This window comes from Lissotriton helveticus, chromosome 5_1, assembly GCF_964261635.1.
Source record: "Lissotriton helveticus chromosome 5_1, aLisHel1.1, whole genome shotgun sequence".
NCBI classification, from domain to species: domain Eukaryota; kingdom Metazoa; phylum Chordata; class Amphibia; order Caudata; family Salamandridae; genus Lissotriton; species Lissotriton helveticus.
The window spans coordinates 2,104,492,444-2,104,506,823 of NC_136065.1; the positions used below are offsets into that span (position 1 = coordinate 2,104,492,444).

Consider the following 14,380-nt stretch of genomic DNA (forward strand, 5'->3'; position numbering starts at 1 on the left):
CTCACAAATCACAATGAAATATATCAATGCTTTGTGACTGCAGTTGCAAACCAGTTGACATACCAACTCCTCAATGCAATATCGATTGATTGTATACCAGGCCACGAGGACCTGCCCTGGCAGTTCGGGCTGGACTATTCCATCCTCTAGTAATTACCAGTGGCTGAGATGAATTCAAGCATTCCATCCATCACTCTGTGTATACTTCGGTGCGATGTCCAACAGCGCAGAGATGGGCCTGAACGGGCTACAAAGACGCTCCGTTCAGACTAAGGAGTCCGTGGGGCATCTCCAGCCTGGCTGTTCAATGTAGCCGGGCCGGGAGAAACCTAGGTGTGCTGAATGTTTTGGTCGGCCGAAGACGGACGGCCAAACATATATGCGCACTTTGGGAGTGCACATACCACTCCTCCTCCCCCCCATGCCTCAGCCCCCCCGACAGTGCTGACTCAGAGCCAGCCAATGAAAAATAAAATGATGCTAGTGAGGTGCCGCTCTTCCCCCATTGCGGAGGAGCCGCCACTGTACGAAAGAAGTACCTCCCAAAAAGTAGAGGTTCTGAGGAGTGAACTTCACACCAGAAAATCCTCTGAATGGCGTGGGCAAAATAGCCCTTTCTGTAGATCTGCAGGTCAAGGCAATAACGCCTGGTGAAGGTGTGGACGGACGCCCATGTCACCAACAAGCAATATCGATGAGCGGAACACCCCTGGCTAAGGCTGAAGGGGCGGTCTTAGTCACACTATATTAGGGGGCCCATCAGATTGGCAGCCTCCTCCTCATCATCTCCATCATGTGGAACACCCCAAAGGTCTTTTATGGCATCAGAGTCTGAGCCAAAAAAGCATTCAAGGCACTGAAGATACTGGTGTACAGACACTGTCGGATAGTCCTCTAATAGAACTGGCTGTGTCTTCGTAATCTCATGCTGAAACATTGGCCTGGACCTAACCGATGTACAGCTTTGTCTATTGCTTCCTGAAAGCCTTTGCATGCAACATGCAGCATTTGTTGCATGACGTTGAATAATGCTTGGACCCTTGACATCAAAGGCAGACGTCATACAGGTCCTTAACTGGCACTTGTTTCCTGTAGGTATTGTATGGCTTGAAGCCTGTACTCTTTTGAGGAGACATCTCAATGCCTACAGTCACAAAGCAGAATTTGAGGACTTGATAGGAACAGACAAGTCTGGAGACAAAGCTCCAGACCCACGTTGAGTGGTGCGGAAAGAAAGGAACTGAAATCAGCATGCAGGGGAAGGGGGAACCTATATATGGCTCTGTGCCGTCACTTTCAGGGTAGGATGAGACAGCCACAGTGCCTGATGGAGCCACCTCTCTGTTTCTGGATCCAATCTGCCATCTGGGGGAATTCAGAAAGCAAGGAATCTGCAGTTATGAGCACCTATCAGAAACTGTTTCAGCCAGTAAACAAACACTTCTATAACCAAAGAACATACCATGAGAATGGAGAGTGTGGCTGAGAAGTAATATCAGATATTTCATATTCCAGAACTTCCTTTAACTGTAATAGCAGAGCATCTAGCATAATTTCAAAAGCACTTGGGCTAAAATGTTATATATTAAAGCTACAGTGGTGTGATCCTGCTGACCATTTCTTAGCCCTTGTATCTGTCCAATAAATTCTCTTTCTATGTACCCCCGCGATCCCTGAGATCTAGTGAACAGGCTCTGCTGCGGGTACCGAGAGCGAAAAAAGGCAAGACAAGGCGATAGAGCACTTTCCATTGCGGGTCCAACGCTGTGGAATACCCTCCCACTTTCCTTGAGACTCTGTAAGGAGCACCTCCCCTTCAGGAGACAGTTAAAAACCTTTTTATTTCAAAACTAATATGTTACACTGCCAGTACTGTTTATTTGCAATAAGGCTGCCAAAGGCGCGGAGATACTCCTTCGGGATGTGATCCTAGCGCGATACAAACCCGCAAATAAATAAATAAATCAACAATGTAGATTTCTTTTCCTGTGGCTGGATTGCCTAGATGGGGCAGGGATCATTTGCATTGCAGCATATAACTACTTCCACGTTTAAAATATTAGTACATTTATGACTTTTTTGAGACACATTCTTACACATCAAAAGAACATTACGTGTAACATTTTGCAACCATGAAATGCCTTTCCTTTACCTTTTGCGTTATCAAAAGCGGAGGTCCACTTGTAAAAGGAAGGGACTCCTGGAGCTAGGTACAAAGGCTTTGTGTCTGTAGCCGCACACTGTTCTGCCATGAATTCAGCTTGTGATGTCAGGCAGACCTGAAAAAAGACACCGGAAATGGGAGAGAAAAACTTGGCAGTAAGGGAAGAAGAAACACTGCTTCACATCTAAATTTAAAGTGTTAAATCACAACAGGTCACAAGGTAGAGTCTGAAATGATGTGGGTGACTAGTGAGGAAGTGTAAGAAATCTAACTGTTAAGACTACTGTATAAAAATGGCTGCAGACGTGAAGCTCTGGCTGGGCTACCATGGAGCTCAAACAGGAGGACCTGCCTTTGGTAGTTTGGCCTGAGAAGCAAGGTGATCCCCAAAAGAAAATGTGTGAAGTGTTATGTTTAGTAATCCAACTAAACATTACAGTCATGCAATGCAGATCTGTCTTCAATGTGAATATGATATGTATATATATTAGGAAACATAAGAATGGTGTGGAAAAGTAAATTTTGCCATGTTCTGTGTCCCTACGCGTCCTCCATCATATGTTATATGTGCATGATTAATATGCATATGTTATTCCCCATGTTTGATTAAAGACGCAATTACAGTTGTGTCCATCTCTAGTATGCCAGTTTCCAGTCCTCGTGAATACTACGAATATCAGGCCTATGTAAAGCTACGTTGCCACGTTTCTCAGTGTGCACGTTATTCCATTGTAAAGTCCCCGTTTCTAGGCCTCAAAAGGGCCTGGACACCAGATTCAGCTCCTGTCTCCTAAAGCCTCGCGGAGGAGCGATACAGCCCCCACCTGTATCCTCGACCCTTCACTTACTTCCTGCCTCACAGTGCCCGGTTCAGCCTGGCTCTGCCTCTGAGTCTGCCAAGAGTATGTTATGATTCCAGTTATCAGTTCAGTCCTCCTCCTCTGCATTCCTAAAGCTACTGAACTGCATCAATAGTTTCCGTCATTGTCTAGCCTTTACGGCCCCATGTTAGAGAAATACTGTATTAATGGTCATTTAATATTCTTCATCACGCACTACATGTAGAATAATGCATGCTCCAGTCTTAGAGTCTGTTAGCTTTTCCCCTCCTGACTTCTAGTTTATATCAACATGTTCCCTAAACATCAGATACTAGATAGGGTTTAGGTACATGTCGCCCTGACTCTCCAGACTTCAGTCTCTGCTCCTAGCACAGAGTTCATAGCCCCCAGTTTCTCCTAGTACCACGTCATCGCCAGTTTGCGCGCACCATCAGGTTAGAGGTCCCGGCTCCTCAGGTAGCCCCCTCCATGGTTTCCGCCCCATTCATGACATATTCTGTTACGTTTGCATCACATGTCTGTGTATACGCCCTGTTACACCTCTTTTCACCCTTATCTTTCGCGACTGCTACGCGTCATGCCTATTGCTCCACCCACTGCTACGCCCATTGCAATGTAAAGCTATGTGTTTGCGATATGTATATATGCCCATGTACTGTTATTAAAAAAGTGTTCCCTTGTCCCGATCCTGACCCCGGCAGCGCTGTCGGGCCCTGCCATCCTATTCCTGTGCAGGTTGTCCTGTTCCTGTCCTTGTGCTGTATTAAACCTGCAAAACTCCTACTACCTCGAATCTTGACTCTTATTTATTGAGCTATCTGTTACTCATTTATACATGCAAAAAGAGAGGTATTATTTATTTATTTACCACATAATGGCGCCCGAACAGGGACTTGCCCTTTCCCCACGCGTCGGTGAAGCCACGCTGACCCCCTGACCCTCTGCAGTCGTGACGGAACTCTTCTGCGCACCGGCAGATATTTCTGCTTCAAGTATCCCTCAGGCCCACGGAGGAGACGGAGGAGGCGGTCCAGCATCCAGACGAGACGGTGGAGGAACGCGGCGAGTCCCGACCAGAGCCCAAGCCGAGAGTCCAAGGTCCGAGGTATCCGGAGGTCCACCCGTAACAGAAGTCCGAAGTTCGTCCGTCCGGCGTCCAAGCAGTCCCGTCCAGTCTGAGGCCTTCCGTTCTTACTGCCCGGTGAGTACCATTACTGGGGTAGTATCTAGACAGGGTCAATTTAATTGACTCTGGTCCGTGGGTTGGTGGTACACAGACCCACAAACGAAGTGTCCACTTTGGTGGATGCGGGTCCTGACGTGTCTCTTTATGAGACCGGTAAGTTTCGTACTATTTCAGCAGTGCATCTAGTTTCTGTTCCAGTCAGTTCTGTTCTCGAGAAAATTCATGTATTCTGTGTTCCGTATTCCAGGTAGTATTCTGTTCGAACTGTTATTTTAAATGTTCTTCATGTATTTTAATGTCGTGGTATGAATGGGGAATAAGTATCGTGTTCATTGTGTATTGTATTGTGTCTAGATTACAGTCCAGTCATGCCCTTGTTTTCTAAGTTACGTCAGTTAAAAACTAGAAAGGGTCTGCTGGAAGCAGCAGTTCCAGTTCCGCCTAGGGACAGTCCAGGTCATTTTATGTATCAGAAGCATGGCATAAGCGCCATATTATATCTAGATTTATGGGTAGAGTATACCAAACAGTTAGAAGAAAAGTATAGATGGCCCGTATCGGGTACATGGGATGCCGAGTGCATCATGAGAGTAGAAGAAGCATTATGGAAAAAGAAAGCCAGACAGTCACAGAAAGATGCCATCGAGTTATGGCGCAAAGAATCTCATAAAAGAACCGAAAAAGAAATCAGAAAGTCAGAATTAAGTAGAGAATCCTTAGAACGAGCACAAGAAAAAGAACTAATCGAGATAGGTGAACAAGTTAAAGCCGAACAGTCAGACAGACAGAGGCATGCTCTTGTTAGGGGTATGTATCCTCTTCTTGCCGAGGGCTTGCCAAAAGCGACCCCAGAGGCACCCAGTAATTTCCCGCCACCATTAGTTCCGACCAAGCTACGTCACAAACCGACCGCAGCTGATATTTTTATTTCGTCCTATTTGGACGACACAGTCCCAGAATATGCAAATCCTGTTCGCGCTCCGCCAGTCCCTGTAAATCAGGCACTTCCCGCTCCTCCAGACACCGGAGTACCTGTTACGGTACCCCCGGTCCAGCCCGCCATACAAGTCCAGCCTACATTTCCATTTCCCACTCTGCCAGGACGAAGAGCATCAGTAGACGACTCTAGTTTAGGGGCCGCAGGGGGAGGTCCTCCTCAGACCCCGCCGCCACATAAGCGTCTAACGTCAGCCGAATTACATGCACAAGCGTCACAGCGTACGCCCAGACATCAGTCTGTAGCAGAAATAAGAAAAGCCCTTAATGAATGCGGCTATGATCCAGTCCCAGGCGAGGATAATATGGTTTTATATTCATTCCGCGTAAGAAAGGTGGCCGAGTATCTAGTCACCCTACCGAATATGAAGGAAGATCTAGACAGAATATATCGTTTCATCCGTACAGGGGATGATCCAGAAAGCATTGGCGAAGTCATGTCTCAAAGGAAAGCCGAGATCCAGCTCATGATACAAAAGTTTTTGATTAATTGTTTAATAAGAGAACAAGATTACCCGTCCAAAGATCAAGCCGAAATGAGAACCCTGACAAGGTGGAGTGATAATATAGCCGAGGGTAAGCACAAGACCGTCGGTGCTATGGAGAGTATGTACAAGAAAATCCGTAAAGAAATAATAAAGTTACACGAGCAGCGTAAAGCAGCACAAGTAAGCGAGAAAGAAAGTAACTCTGATACTGAAGAGGTAGACGACGAGAATTCCGCCAGAATAGCGTATGTAGGAAAATCTAGATTCCCAGATCACCATTTACGCCTAGAACACAAGTCAACTTTCCATCATCCAGCACCAGAACAAGGTTCTCTAGAACAAGTGTTTCAAGCTACCGATTACATTCTGAAATCACGAATCGGTTACAGTGAGTTAAGTACTATGTATGAACAAGAACTAGCCCGATCAGCAGTCCGATGGACTACTGATTCTACCACTTTTCCAGACGAAATAGTGGCACAAATGTTTCTGAAAATGCCCCCAGCCGAGCAACGACTGGCGGGTATGTATATGATTCAGCACCTCATTACATTGTATGAGGGTCAGCACTCTGATCCAGGCCCGTTACATGATATCCTGAACGAGTTACTCCAGTATAGATGGAAAGGTCTAGGTACCGATTTAATTAGTGTCATTCTAGAACAGCGTCACAAATATAGAACGTTTCTGAACCCGCATTTTGTTCATGTCTCACCCCCAGAAAGTAAACCATTTTACATGGAGAGACAGAATCCGTTACGAGAAGTCCACCCAGTTAGAGGAACGGGTGGCGAACTAGAACGAGTGTTTGTTTACACCCCGATCACAAAGATGGAACTCTTAGAGATGAAAAAATGAATCCCCTGTCATGATAAAGATCCAGCAGGGTTCCATCGAGAATTAAAAGACATGCTCCGTATGGGAGAATACACGTATCCAGATATAATTAAAATGTTAAAGGTTCTGCTGCCCGCAGGGGTGTATGAAAAGCTCAAGGAAAAAGAATGGGAGGTGGGAGAGAAAAAGATCGATTGGGCAGTTCTAGAAGCTGAAGATATGGCACGAGTACCAGGTACCGGTCTTGGAGCAAAATGTAAAGAATTACCTGAATTATTGATTCAAGTTTTACCCAGATTGTTAACAACGAAAAAGGAAGACTGGGATGCAATCTCAGCCTGTAAACAGAAACAAGACGAAGACATTAGTGATTTTTATTCTAGATTTGAGAAATGTTTTAGCATCAACAGTGGCCTCAAGACAAGTAGTGAGTCATACCCTCATCTTTTTGTTACTAAATTAGTCGAGAATTCAAGTCCACCAATTAAAAATCGAGTTTTGAAAGTCGAAAGTACCTGGCAAGCTAATACCCCGTCCCAGATGTTACAGATGCTCCAATACCACCAGAATAGAATCAGGGAAGAGCAAGAACACGAGAGAAAACGTATGAAAGACACGAAAATGAAAGTACTAGTTGCACAATCTGTTCCTCAAGACAGTCAGAAGAGGGGTCCGAATCAAGCTAGTCATCCTGCAGCTCCCGTTAAAGGGAACAGCAATTATTGTAAACAGCCAGGTCATTTTATAAACGAGTGTGCAGTTCTGAAACACAACATAGCTACTGGTAAGACTAAAGAAAGACCACGTCCGCCTAGACAAGAACAAGTTTCACAGATTCCTCAGCCACAGAATGCACCACAGACAGTTACAGCACCGCAGCCCATCGCTGCAACACAGCATGTTACACAGCAGATGTACCAGTATGCACAGTCTGAGTATCCGGAGTATCAACCGTATTCATGAAACAGCCTAGAGAGGGAGGTAGGCTTGCCTCTCATCGAGATACCTGTAGATCAAGAAGGTCCCTATGTTCATAGTCAAGTATTAGGGAAAGACAGAAAGTTTCTGATTGATACAGGGGCAAGTAGGACCACAATTAGCCATGCCGAAGTTCCAGGGGCTCCGCTCTCAGGCTCAAGAAATGTTTCCCTTGGATTTTCAGGAAAACCTATCGTAAATGAAATATCAAAGCCAGTTACTCTAGAAGTAGGTCCATTGTCCCGTACTACTGATCTGTTACTTACTAAGTCATGTCCAGAAAATCTGTTAGGCATTAAAACACTGAAAGAATTAGGTGCAGTTATATGCTGTTCCCCAGAGGGAATACGTCTGTTCCTGCGTGATTTTAAGGGTCACTATGTATTACGAGATTTTGATCCCAGATTGTCCAATGTTCCGCAGCATTTATGGGCGCAAGGTCCAACTGATGTAGGTTACATGTAAATCACACCCCATCGTGTGACTCTCAAGCCAGGTGTAGTGTTACCACGAATCAGACAGTATAGATTGCCACCTGAGGCTGTAGCAGCCTTATCCAAAATTATTGACGAGCTCATCGCTCAAGGAGTGGTTGTAGAAACTGACTCCAATGTATGCAATTCTCCGATCATTCCAGTCATGAAACGTACTGATCCAAATGCACCCCCAGTATATCGATTAGTGATTGACCTACGAGAACTCAATAAATGTATTATTCCCCAGTACCCAGTTGTCCCAGATATCTCTTCCCTATTGACAGCCATTGATTCCGAAGCCACATTTTTCACTGTCATAGATCTCAAGAACGCATTTTTCAGTGTTCCCATTCATCCAGACAGCCAGTTTCTTTTCGGATTCTGTTTAAATGGAAGGAGCTATATGTTCACACGAGCTCCTCAAGGTTTCACAGAAAGTCCTAATATTTACAGTCAAGCACTCAAGAGACAACTAGACAACATTCACATGCCAACTGACACTGCCCTGCTCCAGTATGTCGATGATCTACTGATCACAGCCCGTTCTGAATGTGACTGCGAGCGAGCGTCACTGACGGTTCTTTATTTCCTAGCCGAGATGGGGCACAAGGTGTCCCCTTCGAAGCTTCAATTCTGTGTCCAGCAAGTGGTATACTTAGGACACTTGCTGTCCAAGAGGGGTAGGCAGTTGACACCTGACCGTATTCAGTTAATAGCGAGTCTTCCTCAGCCCAAGACCCAGAAGGAGGTACGTGCTTTTATCGGCCTTACTTCTTATTGCCGACAATGGATTCCTCAGTATGCATTTCTAGCCAAGCCACTGATACAGTTAACGACACAGGAGGCAGCCGTATCGACTGTCCTCCCTTGGACATCTGAACATACACTTAGCTTCAATGAGTTAAAGAAAGCTTTATGCCAAGCTCCAGTTCTAGCTACACCAAACTACAGTAAGCCTTTTACACTTTTCGTCACAGAACGCGAAGGTACAGCATTATCTGTTCTCACACAAGATCAAGCAGGACAATACAAGCCATGTGCTTATTTTTCGAGCACATTAGATCCTGTAGCCCAGGCTCTGTCTGCGTGCCTCAAGTCAGTTGCAGCCACAGCACTAGCTATCAGACAAAGTGATTCCATAGTATTAGGACATTCCTTGACAGTACAAGTTCCACACTCCGTGGAAGTTCTTTTAAATCGAACACAGACTCAGCATTTAACAATTGCACGTTTAACAGGTTATGAATTGACACTGTTCCAGCCACACATAGAAATCAGACGCTGCAACGTTCTCAATCCTGCTACACTGTTACCATCAGCTAATCCAAATCCTGCCACACATGACTGTGTGGAAGTAGTTAATATTACGACAAAGCCAAGACAAGATCTGACAGATATTCCGTTACCAGATCCCGACCTGACACTTTATGTGGATGGTTCATGTATGAGAACAAGTACAGGAGAACTAGTCGCCGCGTATGCAGTGACTACCGACACCGAAGTTATTGAGACACACCGTATTGACACCCTGTCCGCTCAAGCAGCAGAGCTAGTTGCTCTGACACAAGCCTGCATACACGCTAAGAACCGAAAAGTAAATGTTTACACAGATTCACGCTACGCATTCGGAGTCGTACACGACTTTGGAGTGCTCTGGCAGGAGAGAGGTTTCATGACTTCTCATGGAACCAAGATTCAGCATGGTCTCCTTATTCAAGCTCTGTTAGATGCAATACATTTACCGACATCCATTGCTATCATGAAATGCAAAGCACATACAAAAGTTACTGACATTATTTCCCAGGGTAACGATCTAGCAGATCGCACAGCCAAGCTTACAGCACAGACTCCAGACATTCCAGTTAACATGACACACACTCCAGATCCGACTACATGTATGACAGTTAAGGACCCTACTCAAGATGTCATAGATATCCAGTTACACGCTACTCCCGATGAAATCAAGAAATGGTCCGAACAAGGAGGGGTCCAGACAGATCAGGGATGGGTAACGAAGGGTAAAGCCACTTGGTTTCTCCCTGACTCTATGGTTCAAGTCATTATTAATACCGCACATAGTCCAGCACATTTAGGAGAAAAAGCTATGTTAGACAGTATCCAGAACATATGGTTCAACAAGCATTTACGAGCTGCAGCCAAGCAGAAAGTCCGTACCTGTATGATATGTTGTCAGTTTAATCCAGGTAAAAGTGTCCCGGTGGAACAAGGTGGATTCCAACCTCCTGACCACCCTTTTGAAGTCCTCCAGATGGATTATATTCAGATGGAGCGATGTCGAGGTTTCAAGTATGTCCTTGTAGTTGTATGCGCTTTGTCCAGGTGGACAGAAGCATATCCAGTCCCAGATTACACAGCCGCGACCACTGCCAAGCAGTTGGTTCGTGAGTTCTTCCCCCGTTACGGACTCCCTAGGGTCGTATATTCTGATAACGGCCAGCCATTCTCCTCAGAGTTAATGAAGCACGTTTCCCTTTTGTTAGGATACCAGTGGAAGTTCCATTGTGTACGCCATCCTGAAGCAGCCGGTCTCGTAGAGAGACATAACCAGACCCTGAAAATCCGCATCGCCAAAGTATGTAAAGAGAAAGGTGTGGACTGGCTAGTAGCTCTGCCAGTCGCTTTGTTTTATATGCGCATGGTCGCACATTCCAGATCAGGTCTGTCCCCGTATGAGGTCGTTTTCGGCCGCCCCCCTAACATGTGGGGTACACCTAGACCCCGAAGTATTACCGATGTTTCAAGTAATATGCTGACCGATTACCTAGCTTCCTTGATGTCTGCCCTCAACTCTTGTCGTTCACAGGTTGCCGCCGCATTTCCAGACAATACCGAGGTGGCACCGCATGAAATCGTTCCAGGATCCATGGTTCTTGTCCGGAATTTTGACCGCTCAAGTCCGCTGGAGCCACGCTGGAAGGAGCCCCGACAGGTCCTCCTCGCCACCCGTACAGCCGTGAAGTTGGAGGGTCGCAAAGGCTGGGTGCACCTTTCGCACGTAAAGAAATTTTATGGACTGAAACCCGTCTCAAAGAACATTTCCCAGGATTCGAAGGATTGCCAAAGTACTATTCTTAAGGACTGTCCCGCAAAAGACATTGCTACAAACCCTCCCCTGTTAGAGAAAACTCCGCAACAGGAGTATAAGTTGAAACTCCGGTCTAGTAAAATAAGTCAGCCAGTTTGATTGTCTAAGTCCTCCCATAGGTGAAACGGTTAGACTGTTTCTGACATGTATAAAATAGACCCCCATAGTGAGAGAGTTAGTCAAAACTCAATCCGATGTATCATTTTTCTATGTTTCATATTATTTCTCAGTATTATGATTTCCTGCACCAGTTATGCATTCTACTTGTATTTTCTAGTTTCTCATGTAAATAAGTCTACCAATGCTACAGTAGAGCATACGTTTAGTGATCTGCCTCCTCATGAACTCTCTTACCGCCTCGCTATGCGAAATAATTCTTTCATCCGCATGTTACATTATTCACACCAGACCAGCAATGCCACTAATTGTTGGGTGTGTGGTCGACTTCCCCCTTTTCAGACACCGAAGGGAGTTCTGCCACTCTTTCCTTATCCATTTTCACATAATGGTTCGTGTGGAGCATGGTCCACGTTAACGTCATCCTCAACAGATATGTCTTTTCTTAACAGTACATGTTTTCCAGACAAGCAAGGTCTCCCCCACAGAACCGGGTTAGATCTAGAAAATGAAGTGTATAATTTAGGTAATTATTCTTCGAATTTCATGGTCCTGAATGTTCAGTCTGATACTACTCCAGACTTACCTGCAATTTCAGTACTACCAGTCAAAGGCGAATTATGTGTCCGAAATAATGGTTCCATACATGTAGGACATAGTGATTGTACTACTATTGTCAAGTATAGTGACAGTAAGAAATCTATTTTCAAAGCTTCACGTCATTCTTATTTTATTTGTGGTCAGACCGCATATGTTCGTCTGCCCCTCGATTGGGAGGGAACCTGTTACATTGCCTTCCTACTGCCACCTGTTTTTCTAGCCCCACCCGACTACCATAGGAATTCCCACCTAGTACATACTAGACACAAGAGAAACCTCCCGATTGTCGATTATACTGAAACTGCTCTAGAACAATATATAGATATCAATAAAGGTGTTTTCCCTTATTTAGGTACAGTCGTGAATAGTAAACTGATACGTAGATTAACCAGAACACTCGAAGCAGTAGTAATTGAGACTACTTCTGCTCTAAGTAATTTAACCGAAGAACAATCCTTTATGAGAATTGTCGTGCTCCAGAATCGTCTCGTCCTTGACGTCATATTGGCCGATAGGGGCGGGGCCTGTAGAGTCATCGGATCTAGTTGCTGCATTTTCATTCCAAATAACGCGCCGTCTGTTTATTCAGCTATAACCAGACTCCATAAAATTGCCCATCTGTTACACCAAAATCCGGGCACCTGGACATGGTCCGGTTGGTTCTGGAATATAATTTCCGCTTGGGGATGGAAAGTCTTGTCCTTTCTAGGTATTGCAGTAGCGATCATATTTAGCTGCTGCCTCTGTATACAATGTAGCCCTGCGATTTGCGGCATTTGTGCTACATCATGTATTCCTAGTCCCAAGCCCCGTTCTAAAACCCGTTCCAAGAAAATTCGAGACGAACAAATGATACTGTATGAAATGATAGATGGTATCATGAATATTGATGTTTCCTGAAGGAAACGTAGTGACAAGGAGGGAATGTGGAAAAGTAAATTTTGCCATGTTCTGTGTCCCTACGCGTCCTCCATCATATGTTATATGTGCATGATTAATATGCATATGTTATTCCCCATGTTTGATTAAAGACGCAATTACAGTTGTGTCCATCTCTAGTATGCCAGTTTCCAGTCCTCGTGAATACTACGAATATCAGGCCTATGTAAAGCTACGTTGCCACGTTTCTCAGTGTGCACGTTATTCCATTGTAAAGTCCCCGTTTCTAGGCCTCAAAAGGGCCTGGACACCAGATTCAGCTCCTGTCTCCTGAAGCCTCGCGGAGGAGCGATACAGCCCCCACCTGTATCCTCGACCCTTCACTTACTTCCTGCCTCACAGTGCCCGGTTCAGCCTGGCTCTGCCTCTGAGTCTGCCAAGAGTATGTTATGATTCCAGTTATCAGTTCAGTCCTCCTCCTCTGCATTCCTAAAGCTACTGAACTGCATCAATAGTTTCCGTCATTGTCTAGCCTTTACGGCCCCATGTTAGAGAAATACTGTATTAATGGTCATTTAATATTCTTCATCACGCACTACATGTAGAATAATGCATGCTCCAGTCTTAGAGTCTGTTAGCTTTTCCCCTCCTGACTTCTAGTTTATATCAACATGTTCCCTAAACATCAGATACTAGATAGGGTTTAGGTACATGTCGCCCTGACTCTCCAGACTTCAGTCTCTGCTCCTAGCACAGAGTTCATAGCCCCCAGTTTCTCCTAGTAACACGTCATCGCCAGTTTGCGCGCACCATCAGGTTCGAGGTCCCGGCTCCTCATGTAGCCCCCTCCATGGTTTCCGCCCCATTCATGACATATTCTGTTACGTTTGCATCACATGTCTGTGTATACGCCCTGTTACACCTCTTTTCACCCTTATCTTTCGCGACTGCTACGCGTCACGCCTATTGCTCCACCCACTGCTACGCCCATTGCAATGTAAAGCTATGTGTTTGCGATATGTATATATGCCCATGTACTGTTATTAAAAAAGTGTTCCCTTGTCCCGATCCTGACCCCGGCAGCGCTGTCGGGCCCTGCCATCCTATTCCTGTGCAGGTTGTCCTGTTCCTGTCCTTGTGCTGTATTAAACCTGCAAAACTCCTACTACCTCGAATCTTGACTCTTATTTATTGAGCTATCTGTTACTCATTTATACATGCAAAAAGAGAGGTATTATTTATTTATTTACCACAATGGACTAAGAAAACTAAAATGACAAAAAACAAATAAGGTGTTCAAAGTTTGTGGGAAAGAAAAAACGTCACTAATTCCACTAAATTGGAAAGGCAGGATTAGTAATGAATGTAAGCAACCGCTCGGGGGGAACTGGGATGCAATTGTACTGAAATTATATTACCTGAAGTGTACTGTAATAATGCAAATTGAAACATCAATAAAAACACATTTAAACAAAAAAAGAAAATGTCCTCAAGATGTGTAGCTGGGATCGAGGCATCAAATCTTTGAACCATGAGTTCTAGCAGTCAAACTGAACAAATGTATTTATCCTCGGCATAGATTTTACCTTTGGACATGGAAAAAAATGTATGGAGCTAAAAAAATGTTACGTTGGACCAACATGGAAAAATAGTTAAGTTGCATCCCGAATGAGTACCAGCAGCTTGGATATATATATTCCATTATTACAGA

The 14,380-nt window shown here is 44.9% G+C and overlaps 1 protein-coding gene across 1 annotated transcript in view; it reads right to left on the minus strand.

Moving 5' to 3' along the window:
• Positions 1-14,380, minus strand: part of ADAMTS13 (ADAM metallopeptidase with thrombospondin type 1 motif 13) — a 271,774-nt gene that overhangs the window by 153,444 nt on the left and 103,950 nt on the right. The window contains exon 12 of the mRNA XM_078646125.1: positions 2,153-2,279. Within this exon, the coding sequence (XP_078502251.1) occupies positions 2,153-2,279 (127 nt within the window). The remainder of the gene's footprint in view (positions 1-2,152; positions 2,280-14,380) is intronic.